The sequence below is a fragment of the Eptatretus burgeri genome, chromosome 17, assembly GCF_056783735.1.
Source record: "Eptatretus burgeri isolate ZD-2024b chromosome 17, Ebu_testis_v1, whole genome shotgun sequence".
NCBI lineage: Eukaryota > Metazoa > Chordata > Myxini > Myxiniformes > Myxinidae > Eptatretus > Eptatretus burgeri.
In genome coordinates, this window is record NC_140977.1 from 6,152,203 (window position 1) to 6,171,446 (window position 19,244).

At 47.7% G+C, this 19,244-nt stretch overlaps 1 protein-coding gene across 4 annotated transcripts in view; it reads left to right on the plus strand.

The window, feature by feature from the left end:
* AGFG1 (ArfGAP with FG repeats 1) overlaps positions 1-19,244 on the plus strand; it is an 85,985-nt gene that overhangs the window by 56,228 nt on the left and 10,513 nt on the right. For 2 of the 4 annotated variants that reach the window (XM_085862555.1, XM_085862552.1), the window contains 7 exons: positions 1,841-1,951; positions 2,094-2,141; positions 3,679-3,852; positions 4,216-4,360; positions 6,469-6,548; positions 12,664-12,732; positions 18,087-18,335. In XM_085862555.1, the coding sequence (XP_085718681.1) occupies positions 1,841-1,951; positions 2,094-2,141; positions 3,679-3,852; positions 4,216-4,360; positions 6,469-6,548; positions 12,664-12,732; positions 18,087-18,335 (876 nt within the window). The remainder of the gene's footprint in view (positions 1-1,840; positions 1,952-2,093; positions 2,142-3,678; positions 3,853-4,215; positions 4,361-6,468; positions 6,549-12,663; positions 12,733-18,086; positions 18,336-19,244) is intronic. The other 2 variants (XM_085862554.1, XM_085862553.1) reach the window with 2 other exon arrangements.

Here is a 19,244-nt window from a genome sequence, read left to right on the forward strand (position 1 = left end):
GCTATGCGCGCTCTTTGCCATTCTCTCTACCTCCATCCGCACCGTGTCCAGCCCACTTTTACCGGCTTTTTACCAATCTCCCCGTCAAGCTCATCTGCACACCAATCTCTTCCATCAGTTCATCCATCCTCTTTCTATCCACCCTCTTCACTCCCACAATCCTCCTGACGCAGTTGTTCTCGCAAACCTGCAGCCTCTGTTGTTGTGTCTCTGTTAGTGCCATCATCTCCAAAAGGTGAAGGTGGGCTGGCATCACACAAGACCACCAGAACTTTCCCTTTAAATTTTCTTGATTTTTTTTTTTCTGTCTGCATTCATCGTCCTCCTCCATGCATTCACACCCACCTGGATCCTCCTCCACACCTCCACCTCTGATTTACCAACCCCAGTCACTGTCCCCCCCCCCCAGATACGTAAACCTATTTCCCCGCCTAATCTCTTTCCCCTCTAACTTGATCTTCATTTATTTTCTCTGCTGCTCGGCCCATATCACTTTTCCATACTCGTCTACAGCCCATGTTTCTTTAATGCCTTATTCCACTTCTGAGACAAAACTTGTTGGTGCATTGTGTGTGTATATATATATATATATATATATATATATATATATATATATATATATATATATATATATATATATATATATATATATATATATATATATATATATATATATATATATATTTATCCCAGTACGATGTAAAGAGGATGGTTTTGAACTTTTTCATTGTGGAAATGTTGGTGTTTTGTGTGTGTTCCACTCCAAACAGGTGCTGCGTATTCGGTAAGAGATTGAATATCTATATATTACTCAAACTCTCATGTTGTATACATGTATGTATGTATGTTCCCGAAATACAGCCAAAACGGTACACGATGGCGCAAAAATTTTTGGCCCACCTTACTCACCATTCTCCTGCGGTGTGCAGTTTCAAGTTTCGTTCAAATCGGGCAATGAAAAAATTATTTAAAAAATCAATTCCCAATTCAGTCAAGTACTCTTCGGGAGTATTTGATCAATGAAAACAACCTCAGCGGTATAGTTCGCTGGAGCTATCCTTTTTTTTTAATGATGTTTTTTTACAACCAGCCTGGCGGAGGTATGCGCTCTACCAAGTGGCGGTCGAGTTTAGAATGTAAACGCCTAAAACGTTCGCTGTGCGCACGTTCACGAGAGCTCATGGTTTCCCATCCGTGAAATCGGCTCATAGGGAGGATCTCGGATAAATGAAATATCCATTTTTGACACGCTTTGTTTGATTGCCTGTCTGTCTGTCTGTCTGTCTGTCTGTCTGTCTGCACATGATGCACCAACGTGAGCCACAAACGCCGCCTGGTGGAAGCCAGTGGTACACATAGTCCTTTTTCAACTGAGTACCGCTCCAAAGGATGTGAGTACTGTACATCCATAAATTATACATCCCATTGAAACGTGAGCACGTCTATAAAGTATGCACTCTATATATGTGCTCATGTTCTTGATACACATCATTTATAGAAATGCTCACATTATTAAAGTACGTACTATAACAACGTACACGTCTATAAAGTACGGAACGTTGGTACGTCTATAAAACGCATGCGATTGCAAAGTGAATCTATGCATCTTCGAAAAATGATCCGTAAGGGATGTTGGTCTGAACTTTACCAAAGGGGGAGGGTTTGTTTCGGGTTTCGGGACTACGACGGCACGTTTCCATGGAAGTCGTGATCCCATCCAACACGTTCTTTGCACGAGTTGGTTTATCAACCACTTGATGATACTGCTTACCCGAGTGTCACCGTCGCTGAACGACTCGTGTGCGCGATGCCCTTCCCCACCCTTGTACTACGGTCACAGGTGGAATGAGTACGAACTTTGCCAACTTCGATGCCTTCAGGAGCTCGGTGGCCAGCGGCGCGTTTGGGGCGTTCGGCAAAACGACCCAGCCCATCCGCACGCAGAGCACAGGTGAGTGCTCGTCCCAGGTGCTAACCGTGGCTTGCTCCGTGCACGTGGTGCATGTTTACAGTGCTTGCATTATCTTGCCGTTGCCATGTGCGTCATTTCTTCCATCACGGTTTGTTTCGTCCCGTGCCGTGCCCCTGCCTAGCTTTTCGACGCTCGCGCTCCGGTTGGGCAGGCCCTCGTGCGCCGGCAGGTGAGACGTGACCGAAGACCCGCGTGACTCGCTCGGCCTCAGTGTGTTTGCTCCTTCGCCCCATCGATGCTTTGCTTTGCTGCCTTCCATTCCGTTTGGTTTATGGATGAAACCCCAACCGTCGTCGTTGGTTTTTGAGTTCCGATGTGTTTGCCGTGGGTGAAAATAAACGATTTTATTTTTGCTCGAGTTTCTAACAACTTGTACCACCGTGCTTTGCTTTGGTTGTGCAATGCTGGCAGGCCCTCCTGACGAACCCGCTGTTCGTCTCATTTCCTACACCCTCGTGTCATTGACATTTTATTAAACGCCTCATCATTAAGTTTTACCTCCTCATTCTCCCCATGAGTTAAAAAACAAAACAAAAAAAAGAACATTTTTTTTTGGTGGGAGGTGGGATATTGTGATCTGCTCCCACTCGGTAGTTGTCATCACCACATGGCGAGAAGGTGCAAGAGCAGTTTAATTTTCGGCCCCGCCCCTGTGTCAAGGTCAAAAGGTCAAATACCAAAAAAAATGCAATTGCGGGTAACGTTTTTAAACATTTTTGGGTTTTTTTTTCATGAAACTTTGTATTTATGCAATCATCATTGGGGGACGCATGAAATACATCACCATGTTTTGGATTTGACCACCGGTTCATTCCCCAATGGGAGGGAACTTCGGGCCACAGCGGGGTCAAAATGGGGAATTTGATGTGGGGTTATTCCTGTTGGAACTTTTTGCCGTCTTTAAACTTTGCGGTCGGTGGGAAGCGCAGGGATTTGTGACGGTGCGTCATGGACTTCGCTCTGGTTGGTTTTAAGGACGTTTAGGCTTTTAGAAAAACGAGCACAACACCAAGACCGACGTTTTAACCTCTGACCCGTCTCTATTTCTGACCTCTCTTTGCTGTTTGAACTTTCTCGACTCTCTCCCTCACGTCTTCGTTTTTCCCTTCCTTCCCCCCCCCCCGGACCTTTATTCCGATATACGGCGTACGCACAAAGCGTACACGTTCCATATTGTCAGACCAAAATGGTGATTGTACGGATGTTTGAACATCTTAGTAGACCATGTTTATTATTGTATTAAATTTTTTTTTTTAAACCCTTCCTGTTTAATGTGCATTTTCCCATTTTAAGAGCAACATTAACTTCACCTTGTTGTTGTGAAATTGTGGAATTTTCTTTTTGAAGGAAACAACTTTTTTTCCACGATGTTAACTCAACTCGGTGGTTGTTGTGATCCTTTGCAAACCTGCACAATCACAAATGGTTACCATGTTTGGTTGGTGGCTCTCGCCTGCATGATCAGTACTGCAAACAAATGGGTACCTTTGGTTGGTCTCGTCTGCATGAACAGTATTGTGAACGTTTGTTCTTTTTATTCGTGATTTTAACCCGTTTTGTCCAATCCAAGTATTCGCACGTCCTGTTCAGAGTTCGCGGGTTTCATTTTGATCGATTCCATGGGTTCCTACGTTCCCCCGAGTGAAGGAATCGAATCTGATGCATTTTGTGGTGATTCCCTCCCCGGTTGTCTCCCACCGTGTCAGGAGGAAGCACAACGTCGTCGCTACCAAACTTCGCCGATTTCAACAACTTCCCCAAGTCGTCGAGCGCGGACCTCAGTTCGATATCCGGCACCACGGTTTCCAAGGGTGATGTCCCACCGGCCGACAAGTACGCCGCCTTGGCGGATCTGGACAGCATCTTCAAGCAAACTGACAGTGCGTTTTGTAACCTGCTTCCTGTTCTTTGTGTTTATTTTGTCCTTTCTGTGTCACTGATTGTCCCCTCACAGTCGCTTCTCAGGTTTCTGTGCTTGGTGAGTGCCGTGCTCTCTCTCTCTCTCTCTCTCTCTCTCTCTCTCTCTCTCTCTCTCTCTCTCTGTCTCTGTCTCTGTCTCTGTCTCTGTCTCTGTCTCTGTCTCTGTCTCTGTCTCTGTCTCTGTCTCTGTCTCTGTCTCTGTCTCTGTCTCTGTCTCTGTCTCTCTCTCTCTCTCTCTCTCTTGGTAATGTGCCTTTCACGTTTCGCTTCCCTTTGCTTCATCATCAAATCTGTTGGCCGTATGTTGGCAAATGTTCCTTCAGCTACAAATGTGCCTGCGAATGGTGCCGGAGGTGGTCCTGTGGTGGCAAAAACTGGGGAGTATTACACTGGGCTGGAAGGCAGTTTTGGCACGACGGGTGCAGGACAGACTGCAGTCATGTCTGCTGTCAGCAGCACCACCCCCAGGTAATGACATGTGGTAAAACAGTGGGAATGCAGAACCACACTCTCCAATTAAGTCATTGAATCACATGTCCCCTGACTGATTTCACACCGAGGGACTACTAGGTTTTGTCGAGGGTAGTGTTTTTCTGCATCAGCAGATGATTCATACTCGAGGATTTATCAAGTGGATGCTAAGAATGGTGTGCTAACAGCCGTGGGAAGCAATGGTGTGCTGATGTTTCAAACGATTCTTGGAACGAGAAATGACGAAGGGATGACTCATAAAATGTGAGCTTTATTTTTCTTCCCGCGGCAGTGGGCCGTTGCTTCCCTTCAGTTGATAAATCCTGACTTCAAACGAATGTTGTTTTGACTTGAAACTAATATTGTTTTGACAAGGAGGCCGATGTGTGAGGAATCTGTGAAGGAGTAGAGCATCACCTGCGGTCAAGTGAATGCTTACAGAGGAATTCACGCGATGTGTTCCTCCAAGGCCGTCCCCGGTGTACTGCACTTAGAGCGGAGGGTGGTGGGCTCTTGACAGAAGAGTCCGAGGTGAAGGCCCGCTGGACCGATTACTTTGAGCGGCTGTACCAGGTTGACCCACCGGCTGTTGAGTTGCATGTCAGGGATGTAACGATCGCTTTTGCTGACCCTACAATCAACTGTGAACCACCTTCATTTGTAGAAACATGGCTGCGGTGAAAGGGGGTAAAGCTCCTGGGATTTTGGCGTCCATGCTGAACTTCTCAAGGCTGGTGAATGCTGTTCTCATGCCGTTGCATGCAGTTCTGTTCTCTGTTTGGAACGTAGGCATCGTCACAACTCACTGGAAGAGGAGCCTTGCTGTCCCTTTTTGGAAAGCAAAGGGTGAGATCGCCAGGAGTGCATCAACTACGGAGGGGTGACGCTGCTCTCAGTACTTGAACTGAACTCTACTCTGGTATTAAGAGTGCTGTGAGGTGTGATGGTTCCATCTCTGACTTATTTCCCGTTGGAACTGGAGTTTGTCAAGGGTGTGTACTGCCCCCGACACTTTTCATGGCTTGTAGGGACTGGATTCTGGGAAGGATGTCGGAGAGATCAAGCTGTGGTGCATCGTTTGGGAATATCAAGATCTCTGACCTTGATTTCGCAGATTATGCACTCATCTTTGTGGAAACTCTGGATATCCTTTTGGGGGCTCTCGAGGTGCTGAATGAGGAGTCTGCGCCGCTGCGATTACGGGTTTCCTGGGTCAAAACTAAGATCCATGTTTTCAATGACATCTTGGATGCTGCTATCCTGTCTGTACCTGTTTGTGGCGAGGATGTCGAGGTCACAGAGAGATTCACTTTCCTTTGCAGTGATATTCATGTCTCCGCATTTTGTGAACCAAAGGTCAAGAGACATCTGGGTTGGGCCTGGGAAGTTGTGGATTCACTGGATCATGGGATGTGGCACTGTCGGAACCTATGTAGGAGGACAAAGGCCTGAGTCTTTAAGTCCTTGGTCCTTCCAGTCTTGCTCTACGGATGTGATACTTGGATTCTGACCAAGGATCTGAGATGGAGACTTAGCTGCTTTGGTACCAGGTCTCTTCGGAGAATACTTGGCTATCGCTGGTCAGACTTTGTGTCCGACGAGCGGTTGCCGAGATAGACAGATGAGATTTGTTACTTGTACAATCCATGAGCATCAGCTGCGGCTGTGTGGACATGTCGCTCATTTTCCTGATGCTGCTCACCAGATTCTCTCAGTGATGGAGCCTCGTGAGTGGAGGAGGCCAATGCGCCGACCATGTGCCTCATGGTTGCAGCAGTTTGATCTGCATCTCAAGTGGATGGCGATGGGCCAGGCATCTGGCTTGGCGACGGCCAGACGGAGTCCCCTGGAGTACCGGCGGAAAGTGGACGCAGTTACACGCTGCTCCGGCACATGCTCCCATACCTGACCTGTAATTGTAGTTTGACCTTTAGTGCATGACGTTTTTACTCCCTAAAATGAAATGGTATTTCATTTCCCTGCTAATCATGCATTGTTTGGGGATGTTTCATCTCACAAGTGAAACCGAACTCTTGAGATGCGCTTACGACATGCGAATGTCCCTGTTGTTGTCTGAGCCTTCATCTGCATGTGATTGTTTTCAGTGCTGTATTTGGAACGACTGCGACGGGTGGCTCCAACCTTTCAAACTCGCAGTCCTTTAGCGCCACACCTGTTTATCAAGGTACTGGGCATTCTTTGTGTTGCATTCTATGTCGTTTGCATTTCTACCATATTGCTAATTTGCTGTAAAACCTTCACAACCCATCTCAAGTGCTGTTAACCCCGGTACTTGTTGAAACACACTGTTCATGAGCTTTGGCAACCTCGGTGCTTGTTGTAACGTGCCAAACTAGAGCGGTAATATCCCCTGTGCTTGTTGTAACATGCCGACCAGAGTGGGTGGTGGTATCCATGGTGCTTGTTGTAACATGCCGATCTGGAGCAGCGGTGTACCTTGTGCCTGCAACACGCCGATCTCGAGTTGTGGTATCCTTGGTACTTGTAATATGCCCTTCTCGGGCATTGTTAACCCGATGCGTGCAACATGCTGATCTAGAGTGGTGGTATACCCGGTGCTCATGCTAACATGCAGATTGAGAGCGGTGGTATCCCTGGACCTATTTTAACACGCCGATCTAGAGCAGTGATATCCCAGTGCTTGTTGTAAAACACCGATCGAGAGCAGTGTTATCCACTGTGCTTGTTCTAACACGCTGATCAAGAGAGGTGGTATCTCCTGTGGTTGTTCTTACATGCCATCTGGAGCGGTAGTATCCCCGGTGCTTGTTCGAACATGTAGATTGAGAGCGGTAGTATTCCTTGTGCTTGGTGTAACACATCAATCTCGAGTGGTGGTATCCCTGGTGCTTATTGTAATATTCCTTTCTAGAGCAGCTGTGTACCTTGTGCTTGCAACATGCCGATCTAGAGCGGTGTTATCCACTGTGCTTGTTCTAACATGCTAATTTCGAGCGGTGGTATCTCCTGTTGTTGTTCCAACATGCCGATCTTGAGCGGTAGTTTCCCCGATGCTTGTTCCAACACACCAATCTGGAGTGGTAGTATTCCCAGTGCTTGTTCTCACATGCTGATCGAGAGCGATGATGTCCCCTGTGTTGTTCTCATGCACAGATCTAGAGCAGTAGTATCCCCTGTGCTTGGTCTAACACGCCAATTATAGAATGAACTTATCCCCTGTGTTGTTCTAATACGCAGATATGGAGCAGTGGTATCCCTGGTGTTTGTTCGAACATGCCGATCGAGAGCGGTAATATCTCCTGCGTTGTTCTAACATGCTGACAAGAGCGGTAGTGTCCCCTGTGTTGTTCTAGCATGCCGATCAAGAGCGGTAGTATCCCCGGTGCTTGTTCCAAGACGATGATCTAGAGCAGAAGTATCCCCTGTGTTGTTCTTGCATGCCGACCGAGAGCGGTAGTATCCCTGGTGCTTGTTCAAAGACGATGATCTCGAGCGGTAGTATCCCCTGTGTTGTTCTAGCATGCCGATCTAGAGCGGTGGTATCCCTGGTGCTTGTTCTCAGACGATGATCTCGAGCGGTAGTATCCCCTGTGTTGTTCTAGCATGCCGATCTAGAGCGGTGGTATCCCTGGTGCTTGTTCTCAGACGATGATCTGGAGCGGTAATATCCCCTGTGTTGTTCTTGCATGCCGACCTAGAGCGGTAGTATCCCTGGTGCTTGTTCAAAGACGATGATCTTGAGCGGTAGTATCCCCTGTGTTGTTCTTGCATGCCGATCTGGAGTGGTAGTATCCCCTGTGTTGTTCTGGCATGCCGATCGAGAGCGGTAGTATTCCCGGTGCTTGTTCTTAGAGGATGATCTCGAGCGGTAGTATCCCCTGTGTTGTTCTAGCATGCCGATTTAGAGCGGTGGTATTCCCGGTGTTTGTTCTAAGACGATGATCTAGAGCGGTAGTATCCCCGTGTTGTTCTCGCATGCCGATCTAGAGCGGTAGTATCCCCTGTGTTGTTCTAGCATGCCGATCTAGAGCGGTAGTCTTCCCGGTGCTTGTTCTAAGACGATGATCTCGAGCGGTAGTATCCCCTGTGTTGTTCTAGCATGCCGATCGAGAGCGCTAGTGTCCCCGGTGTTTGTTCCAACACACCGACCTGCATCATGCAAGTTCAATTTTAATTTCATGATTTTCGCTCAAACGAAGTTAGAAATTGTGATTGTTTGGTTTCACTTGATGTTCGTTCCGTTTATTTACGGTATTTCTTTCTCCACTAGGTTTTTGCGGTTCAAGCCTCTAGGCCCTCTATTGACGTTCTTTATGGAAGAGTTCCACTTGTTGAAGGGAATCAAAAGGCAAATTTAAAATTTGACAATTCAAAATCTCGATGTGATTATTATTAAATCCCTCCCCCCCCCCCCTCACCACCCCATTAATTTCCTTGAATGAATCTCCCCGTATCGTTGTGCCTGGTGTTGGCTTCATGGTTAGGGCGGCAGGCTTGGGATCCTGACGTCCTGAGTTCAATTCCTGCTCGGCCATTGAATTAATACCAGGTGGGTTGACAGCCTGTCATCCTTCCGAGGTCAGCAAAATGAGTACCTGCTTGCTGGGATGGATGATCGGTGGGGATCCGTCAAAGGGCGGAGGAGCTCCTTGTGAGCCAACGGCCATCCATATCTAGTGCCCAACTGTGTCTGCGGACGTCCTCCTGCAGTTGGGTCACTTCTTATTAGGAGGTTGGTGGCAGGATTTGTACTCCGGTCACCTTAAAACCCTTCATTCCGCAAAACGCAAAAACGCAAAAAAATCTGAAAACCCACTCCGTGGGAGTACCTCCTGTGCAGCTTCCCTTCGCAGGGCAGCTCACCGGATGATGGAATTGGGGCAAAGCCTTCGGGACCCCCAATCTTTGATAGGAGGGAAACCACGGGGTAACATCCCTGGGTCAGATTGCGGGAGAGTGTGTCGGAGTGATGCTGAGGTGTCGTCCACCAGACGGCGGTCTCCTTGGGTTAACTTGAGGCGGTCCCTTCGGGTGGGTGCCTGGAATGTCCTATCCCTAAGAGAGGATGATCACCTGTCTCTGTTATCATCTGAGCTCAAGCGTTTGGACATCGGGATTGCAGCTCTCTCTGAGGTTCGGAGACCGGATTGCGGCGAGATAATGGTGGGTGGTTACACCTACTATTGGTCTGGTCGCTCTGATGGTTACTATACCCAAGGAGTTGCTGTAGCTGTGTCCAATAAGCTGACCCCAATGATAATTGAGGTAACACCGGTCAACGAGCGTATTATGAGATTAAGGATTCGCCACTCCTTAGGTGTCATTTCCCTGGTCTGTGTTTATGCTCCGACTGAGGCGAGTGATCTCACCGTGAAGGATGCATTCTACGCCACCCTCGAGTCTGTGGTTGATCAGTGCCCCAGACGAGATGCACTTCTAGTCTTGGGGGATTTCAATGCATCGACTGGAACTGATAGGGACGGTTATGAGGTGTGTGTTGGTCCCCATGGGTCAGGAACTATGAACCAGAATGGCACTAAGTTCCTTGACTTTGCAAGAAGTCATGGACTTAGGGTGGCTGGTTCATGGTTTCAGCGCCCACAAGCTCATCGCTGGACTTGGTATTCCAATGCTGGTGGTGTGGCAAAGGAGATTGACCATGTCTTCATTGATGGTCGTTGGAGGATGATCCAGAACTGCAGGGTCTACCGGAGTGCTCAGTTCCTCAATACTGACCACAGGCTTGTTGTAGCAACTCCAAAGCTGCACCTTAAATCCTGGAGAATGGTACCATCCCAGCCTAGGCTGGATGTTGCCAAGCTCAGGGATGAGAGAGTCGCTGAGGAGTTTGCGAACAGGCTGAGTGGACACTTGGGGGGTCTGGGTACTTTGGGGGGTCCTGAAGAGTTGTGGAGCGCCTTCAAGACCACCGTCCTTGATGTTGCCGGTGGATGCCTTGGAGCTCACCGCAGGGCAAAGAAGAATTTTGTCTCTCAAGGGACACTGGATACCATTGACCAGAGTCGCAGGGCCAGGCTGAATGGCAGAGCTGAGCTGTTCAGGGAGCTGAGGCGTAAAACTGTACGTGCACTGAGGGTGGACAAGGAGGCCTATGTGCGAGGAATCTGTGAGGGGGTAGAGCATCACCTGTGGACAGGTGATTCTCGTCCCGCTTACAGGGGAATTCGCGCATTACGTTCATCCAAGCCCATCCCTCGGAGCACTACAGTTCGAGCAGAGAGTGGTAGGCTCTTGACAGAGGAGTCTGAAGTGAAGGCCCGCTGGGCCGGTTACTTTGAGCGGTTGTACCAGGCTGATCCCCCAACTGTCGAGTTGGACGTCAAGGGTGTTACAATCCCTGTTGCTGACTCTCGAATCAACTGTGGTCCACCTACGCTTGTGGAAACACATGCTGCGGTGAACCAGTTGAAACGGGGCAAAGCTCCAGGGATCTGTGGCATCCATGCCGAACCTCTCAAGGCTGGTGGAAATGCTGCACTCGTGTCGTTGCATGCAGTTTTGTGCTCTGCCTGGAACACAGGCATCATCCCAACTGACTGGAAGAGGGGCCTTCTTGTCCCTCTCTGGAAAGGGAAGGGTGATCGCCAAGACTGCAACAACTACCGAGGGGTGACGCTGCTCTCAGTGCCGGGCAAGGTCTTTGCTCGGATAATTCTCGATAGGGTTCGCCACCATCTGCTTGAGCACCAGCGTCCAGAGCAGTCAGGCTTTACACCAAAGAGGTCAACGATTGACCGTATCCTTGCACTTCGTGTCCTCACCGAACGCAGACGAGAGTTTCGGCAGGGGCTGCTTGCAGCCTCTGTTGATCTCTGTAAAGCGTTCGATTCAGTGAATCGGGATGTCCTCTGGAGGATTCTTGGTCTTCGTGGGGTGCCACCAAAACTGATCGATCTGATGTCTGAACTCTACTCTGGTACTGAGAGTGCTGTGAAGTGTGGTGGTACCATCTCTGACTTATTTCCAGTTGTTACTGGAGTTCGTCAGGGATGTGTACTTGCCCCCACACTTTTCAGCACTTGTATGGACTGGATTTTAGGGAGGATGGCGGAGAGATCAAGTTGTGGTGCGTCATTTGGGAATGTCAAGATCTCGAACCTTGACTTTGCAGATGATGCAGTCATCTTTGCGGAGACTTTAGACATCCTCTTGGGGGCCCTCGAGGTGCTGAATGAGGAGTCGGAGCCGTTGGGATTACGGGTTTCTTGGGTCAAAACTAAGATCCAGGCTTTCGGTGACATCTTGGATGCTGCTGTCCTGTCTGTGTCTGTTTGTGGTGAGGATGTTGAGGTCGTGGAGAGATTCACTTACCTTTGCAGTGATATTCATGTCTCTGCTGGCTGCGAGTCAGAGGTCAATAGACGTCTGGGTCGGGCCTGGGGAGTCATGGATTCACTGGATCATGGGGTGTGGCGCTGCCGGTACCTGTGCGGGAGGACGAAAGTCCGAGTCTTCAGGTCCTTGGTACTTCCAGTCTTGCTGGGTGCGAGACTTGGACTCTGACCAAGGATCTGAGACGGAGACTTAATTCCTTTGGTACCAGGTCTCTTCGGAGAATCCTTGGCTATCGCTGGTCGGATTTTGTGTCCAACGAGCGGTTGCTGAGAGAGACTCGGATGAGATTTGTTACCTGCATAGTCCGTGAGCGTCAGTTGCGGCTGTATGGACATGTGGCTCGTTTTCCTGACTCTGATCCTGCTCACCAGATTCTCTCAGCGAGGGAGTCTCATGAGTGGAGGAGGCCAGTGGGTCGACCACGTGCCTCATGGTTGCAACAGGTTGACCATCATCTCAAGGAGATGGGGATGGGCCTGACATCTGCCTGGGGGATGGCCAGACGGAGGCCCCTGGAGTACCGGCGGAAAGTGGACGCAGCGACGTGCTGTTCTGGCACATGCTCCCATACCTGACCTGACCTGACCTGATGATTGAACCATTCGAGCATACTGTGTCGGAGTGGCGACCCGTCCAGGATTGTGCCCAATAGCCCAGGAGACCGCTTCGGCAGCAAAGACGCTCTGCACGGAGTACGGTCCCAATGGATCGATGGACCCCTCCCCGTATCTTGTAAATATTAGGATATTAAACACGTGTGGTCATGCTTCGATTAATTGTTGAACCATCAAGCCAGGACTGCGGTGCATTCTTGATATCCAATGGAAAGTGAAAAATCGTGTAAACGATCAGATCGAGTAACTCTCAACTTTTTAAATGTGATCTATGTTTCATTCTAAGATGCCTCAGTTGGAGAGCCCTGGGGCCTTCTCCATTTGATACTATCTATCCATCTATGGCAGGGGGTACGAATCCTTTTGTGGCTGGAACGAGTGGAGCACCGGTTGCTGTGAATCCTTTCCAGAGCAATGGTAAGTTTCTTAACTTTCATTTTCCGCGCTCGTGTTCCATTTTGGCTTCGTCGTCGCTGATTAATAGCAACCCTCCATCCGCCGTCCTCCCCGCTATGGGCGAGGGTGAAGGAGGAGAATGTGTTTCATTGAGGGGTTGCGGGGCAGGAAGAACCCATGTTTTATGTGGGGAAGAATGCATATTTTATGGGAGGGGAGAGGGGGGATAAGGGTTTTTATTGAAGGTTTTATTTGAGGAGGGAGTAAAACCCGTGTTTTATGGAAGGGGCGGGGGGGGCAGCATGAGGAGTGGGCAAGGTAATGCAGCTTGAGGGGAGGGTAAGGGAAGGCAGAGTGAGAGGAGGGCAGGGGAGGGCAAGGAAAGGCAGCATGGGAGGGGGGGAAGCAAGGGAAGGCAGTGTGATGGGAGGGTCCGTTCAGAAATATCCACTGTTTGGATGACAGAAATACTAAGGGGGGGGGTGACAAAAGTGGGCGGGAAAGAGATGGGTGGAGGAGCGAGGAGGTAGGGAAACCAAGGAGGGGTGGGGGAGCGAGGAAGGAGGGGGAGTGAGGAGGTGTGGGTTAGAGAGGAGGGGGAAAAGGAAGGCAGGGTGAGGGGAAGGCAGCATGAGGGGAGGGCAAGGGAAGACACTGTGAATAGTCCATGAGCCGGAGGGCCATTTCTGGCCAATTGGTACCATCTCGAGGGACCAAGGTTTGTTGTGATTTTCTGTTCGGTTGATGTACCTGGAACACAAAAATGCATGATGGACATCTGAGTAGAGGAGCTCAAGCATTTTACACAGCTTTATGTGCAGCAGGGGTATATCCACAAAACACGCTGATTTTATCACGTTTATGATTTGGTGGTTGTCGTTACTCAAACGTAATGGACTTTATTTGACAGGAAATTTAAATCGCTTCCATCTCACAAATCAATGCATTTTACTTCCAAAACTGCAAAATTAAAAGGATACTAAGTTTTATTCATTAACCTGACATCGTTTCAAAGATGCTCCATGTTCAATTCAATAGCAGAAGAAAACGTATGTATGTTGTGAAGTTCGTGAACAATTTTGAACAGAATGTGCCACAGAGTTATCTTTAATCCCACAGTGTTGAATAAAGGAAAATAGCTATTCGACATAATCATTAAACAGAAACAGGCAACGACAAATAATTTGAGAGATATGCATTATGGAGTATCGATTGTCAACGTCACCGTCGTCATCGTCCTCATGATCCACGCTGCCGTCCGACTGTTCATCTCGGACCGTGCATGTGCATGAGGGCAGCCTCCACTCCCGTTTACACTTGCAGGATAAAAATTCCAGAACAACATCAGGAGCCGGGGCACCAGACATCCACTCGATGGTAAGTCGACCATCGTCATCCAATACCCAACCATTACAGTCAAGTGGACTGGGTACACGTGGAGTTACTTCAAGACCGTGGTGCCAAATGGCTGCTTGGTGACATGCTCTGGTAGCATGAAGTTTCAAACGATCCTGACAAGGAGGGAGTTGTCCTGACTGGATATCACCATTCTCAGCACGGAACAACTGAAACCGCATCTCGTTAACTTCTGCGATTTCAGTTTGAGACGCGTACAGCTTGCAAGTGAATTCCTCAAGCACATGGAAGAGATCATCCTGTAGTGTCCAGTCTTTCCCTAAGTCACTGAAAGCTGTCTGAAACCTCGGATTGTTGATGGGTTTGAGTCCTGTCACCTTTCCACGGCCACTGAAAGCGCTTACTGTGTCGCAGCCTGTGTAGGAATGCAATCCCAATAAAGATTTACAGATGTTTCTGCTGAGAGCACGAGCAACTTTTGTTATGTCAACAAGTCTGGTGCGGGTTGATGATCCACATCGGATGAACAGATTACAGTCTATGTCGTCATGAAAAGCCAGACATAGCATCATGACGTCTGTGTCTTCTGAAGCTACTATCACAGAATGGAAACTTGACGATGCATGTTTACAATGTCGTAGCAAGCGCGTGTCTGCTTCCTCGTGAGACGAACGGAGCTCGTCAACTTCAACTCCAGCCTCACGGGTCATCTTGGTGCAGATATCCTCACGTGTGACATAAAGGACCTTGTCTTTAAGTCTTATTCTGTAGGGCTCTGTTCCCCATTGCTCTGTGACGAATTTGATCAGCTTCGCCTTGCTGATGTCACACGACTGAAGACGCCTCCGCCGGTGTATTCGGTGACCGGGTGCTATGTTTGTGAAGCGGATACCTCCATCAGTCGACCTCGGGGCCCTTTCTGCATCTTTTATAGATATCTGTTTGTAGATGTTGAATACTACATCAACCCTGTTGCTACTTTCTGATATATTCAGCACAGCTGAAAGAAGCATATCAGCCACTTCATCAAAGGTGAGATTCTCCCCTTTCAGCTTCTGTACAATACTCATGCCATCAATGATACACGCTGATGGGGTGTTGGACGTTTTCCGCAGCAGAGACATTACTTTCAAGCTTTCTGGCAAGGGCTGCTTTGTTGGTTTTCTTCATAGTACCATCACAGTTGGCGAAGGACGAAGGAAGGGGGCCAAGGGGGTGTTTCAGTACATCATTCATGTGAACAACTTTCTGCTGGAAGCTACAAGTATCATCTGTTCAAATAGTAAACAGTTTATTGTCACTTTTGAGGACTTGCTCCTTTTGTGGGCATTATCAAATGTCTTCAACTGCATCTTTGGTAATCTGTCAAAGCATGGTTTTTCTCGTCCTTCAATACGCTGCATTTGATATAATCTGTATATGCTGCATCCCCTTTCTTGTGAGCAGTCAACAGATCGTTGGCAACTTCTGGGGACACGCTTGCACCAGTTGAGATGCTTATCAGCTCTGAAGGATTTTGACTGAATGGGTTTGTCCAGGTGTCTTCCGTCAGATAAACCAAACTGTCAACATCAGTCTCATCCTTGCGCATTCTTGAAGCTGACAAATCTGTGTGAACCATTCTTTTGCTGCAGCTATCATCTATCATCAGCCTCATTTGTTTAAGACAGGTACTTCTATATTCTGCTGTGACATAGTACCTGCTAACAGCAGCAAGCTTCAAGCCGAATCCCTTTGTGCCTCCGGCCGTCCGTGTGTCCTTGTTGACTGTTTCTTCAAAGGTTTGGTCAACAGGAAGTCTACCAAATGTATTGGTTGCACCTAATTGTACTGAGAAACCTTCTCGCATGTGCTGATGAACCTCTGGGTGCGGCTCGGAGAGCCTGGTCATTTGGCTGTGATAGACTGGTAGATACTTGGCATAGTTCAGCTTGTCGTATGCAAAGCACCAAGGAATGATACTTCGGATAGCAGCCAAATGTAGAACCCAGTTTCCTTCCCTCGATGCTCGGATAAAGTCCAGGTATTATGGCCGAAGAGTCGATGCACAAAAGCGCTCTTTACACAAGGGGTTTTAACATGAAAAACGCTAGAACTTGTCCAATAATTATCACAGAAAGCTGCCAGACGTCCTGAAATAATACTAAGATATCACTCGATACAGAAGAAATAACATTGGCTATATCCATGTTCTCGAATGTTATGATTTATGAACAAGTAAACTTTTCATGACCGTTTTTGCTCTAAAATTTGCCTTGCGCGATTATTTGGCGAAGCATGTTCTAGCCTATAAAATGCTTATCATTTAACTTATAGTCATATATTATATAACAATGGATTGGAAATTAGGTACGCTTTCCGTTGGTATGTGGGAATACGTTATATGATGTACAAGAATAAGGATACGTGGCACAAACTGACCACACACCCTTAAATCTTGTCCGCAAAAGCGCCGTCCGAGCGATCAATGGTCTAAAACAGAAAATTGGAGATGATTAACTTGAGCTACTCTACTGAAAGGTCCATCATGCTGTTTTGTTATCTACATTTGTGTCTTCAATCAGTCATATCACTTTTTTCTGGTCCCTCAAGATGGTACCAAGTTTCATCTCAGTTCATGGACTACAGGGGAGGTTCCGTCCAGACATAACCACCATGTGGACACGTATGGAGATAACCACCGTCCGGACACGAATGGAGATGACCACCGTCCGGACACGAATGGAGATGACCACCGTCCGGACATAGCCCCGATCCGGATACGTGTGGACATAACACCCATACGGGCGTAATCACAATCCAGATATATTCAGCGATAGAGAGATTTTGGGGGGGGGTGGGGGGAGAGACACACAGGGAGAGGGAGAGGAGTGAGGGAGGAACAATGGAGAGATATGGGAAGGAGGGGAGAAGGGAGGAGAGGGGGAGGATTCCGGCAGATGACGTCCAGTTTAGCGGCACACACATTGATGAATCACCATGCCTGTGAAACACCGGAATGTCAGTTGATATCTGGATCGGGATTCCAACCCAGGCTACACAGCTTGGAGTGAGCTTGCATACCTCTCATCATCAATATACACACTTGACGAGACAACCACCAACAGCACTCCGTACACATGCACACGATCACCCATCAATGGTCAAACTACCTAAAAGTCTTATCAACATCCCGATACCCCTCTCTCTCCATAACTTCCAGGTACCTTTATAATTCCTATTTTAACTTATCTACTGTTTCTGCTGCCACTACCTTTCCAGGGAGACCATTCCATGCATTCACTACTCTGTGAGTGAAAGTCCCCCTGCCTTGCTCATGTCTTCACTCTCCTCTTCTTTACTCTCAAGCTATGGCCCCTGGTTCTATCACTATCTACTCTGTTGAAGAATTAATCTTCACTTATTTTATTTAAACCTTTCATTATCTTAAACATCTCGATCATATCTCCTCGTAACCGCATATCAACACTGCGCTGATCCTCTCTCTGGCATCTCTGTCCTTCCTGAGTCGTGGTGACCAAAACTGCACATAATATTCTCGATGTGGCCCTCACTAAATTCCTGTACAATGTTGAAACCACCTCTTTTGATATATAAATTATCCCCCTTCGAATACAGCCAAAAACCCTATTTGTTTATACGGTTGATAAGGAACGGCTCGATTGGCAAGTGGGAGAAATCTCAAACTGTCATATGAAACACACCCTTCCAGAGATGCCCGAAATATAAAATGTGTCAGAATTGGACAAATGTTTTTTTAGAAGTCAGAACTGCTGCGAAGTTCAATTCTAGAGCTTAAATTGTGTAATTTGGCTAAGTTTAAGAGAGTCTCAAGGTTATGCCATGTGCGGAAATGAAATAAAGGCACAAACGCTGGCGTCTCCGGGCGTTCAGAAGCATTGCAATGTATCCAGTGATTCGTAGATATGATGAACAGGCATTCGATAATGAGTGAGCAAAGTGGAAATTTAACACATTTTAACACAAACAACTTTTGTTTTGATGACCTCTTTTGGCAGGATTTGCGGCCCCCTTTAATGCAGGAGTCTCGGTGAGCTTACCTTCGAGCTTCGGGCCAACCCAGCCGGCGCCATCCGCGTACACGCATTTCACTGGGACTTTCCAGCCAGCCGCGGGACCCTTCACGGGGACTGCGCATGCTGTTGTCTACACGCCTCAAGCTCAGGCCTACCCCACGGCGACGGCGTTACCGCAACAGCCCGGCATCGCTTATGCTCAGTCTTCACCATATGCTCTTCAGCAGAACGGTGCGCTCACTCAAAACCAGTGTAGGACACCTTTAGCATGTACGAAGCTCTGTGACACATTGGCAAGAAGAGATCCTTATATAGAGGGAAATTGTGGTTGTCCATCTCCTCACAAGCCAAAACTGCAAATTGAGGTCAATCAGCAAACCGTGGACACCATTGTATTTTATATTCTAAACAGGGGACACCGTAGTGTTTTATATTCTAAACAGGGGAGACCGTAGTGTTTTATATTCTAAACAGGGGAGACCGTAGTGCTGTATATTCTAAACAGGGGAGACCGTAGTGTTGTATATTCTAAACAGGGGACACCGTCGTGTTGTCTCTTCTAAACCGGGGACACCGTCGTGTTGTCTATTCTAAACAGGGGACACCGTAGTGTTGTATATTCTAAACAGGGGACACCGTCGTGTTGTCTATTCTAAACCGGGGACACCGTCGTGTTGTATATTCTAAACAGGGGACACCGTCGTGTTGTCTCTTCTAAACCGGGGACACCGTAGTGTTGTATATTCTAAATCGGGGACACCGTAGTGTTGTATATTCTAAATCGGGGACACCGTAGTGTTTTACATTCGAAACCGTGACCACCATAGTGTTTTATATTCTGTAAATGAAGACCACCGTAGTGTTTTATATTCTGTAAATGAAGACCACCGTAGTGTTTTATATTCTGTAAATGAAGACCATCGTAGTGTTTTATATTCTGAGAATGAAGACCACCGTAGTGTTTTATATTCTGTAAATGAAGACCATCGTAGTGTTTTGTATTCTGTAAATGAAGACCACCGTCGTGTTTTATATTCTGTAAATGAAGACCATCGTAGTGTTTTATATTCTGAGAATGAAGACCATCGTAGTGTTTTATATTCTGAGAATGAAGACCACCGTCGTGTTTTGTATTCTGTA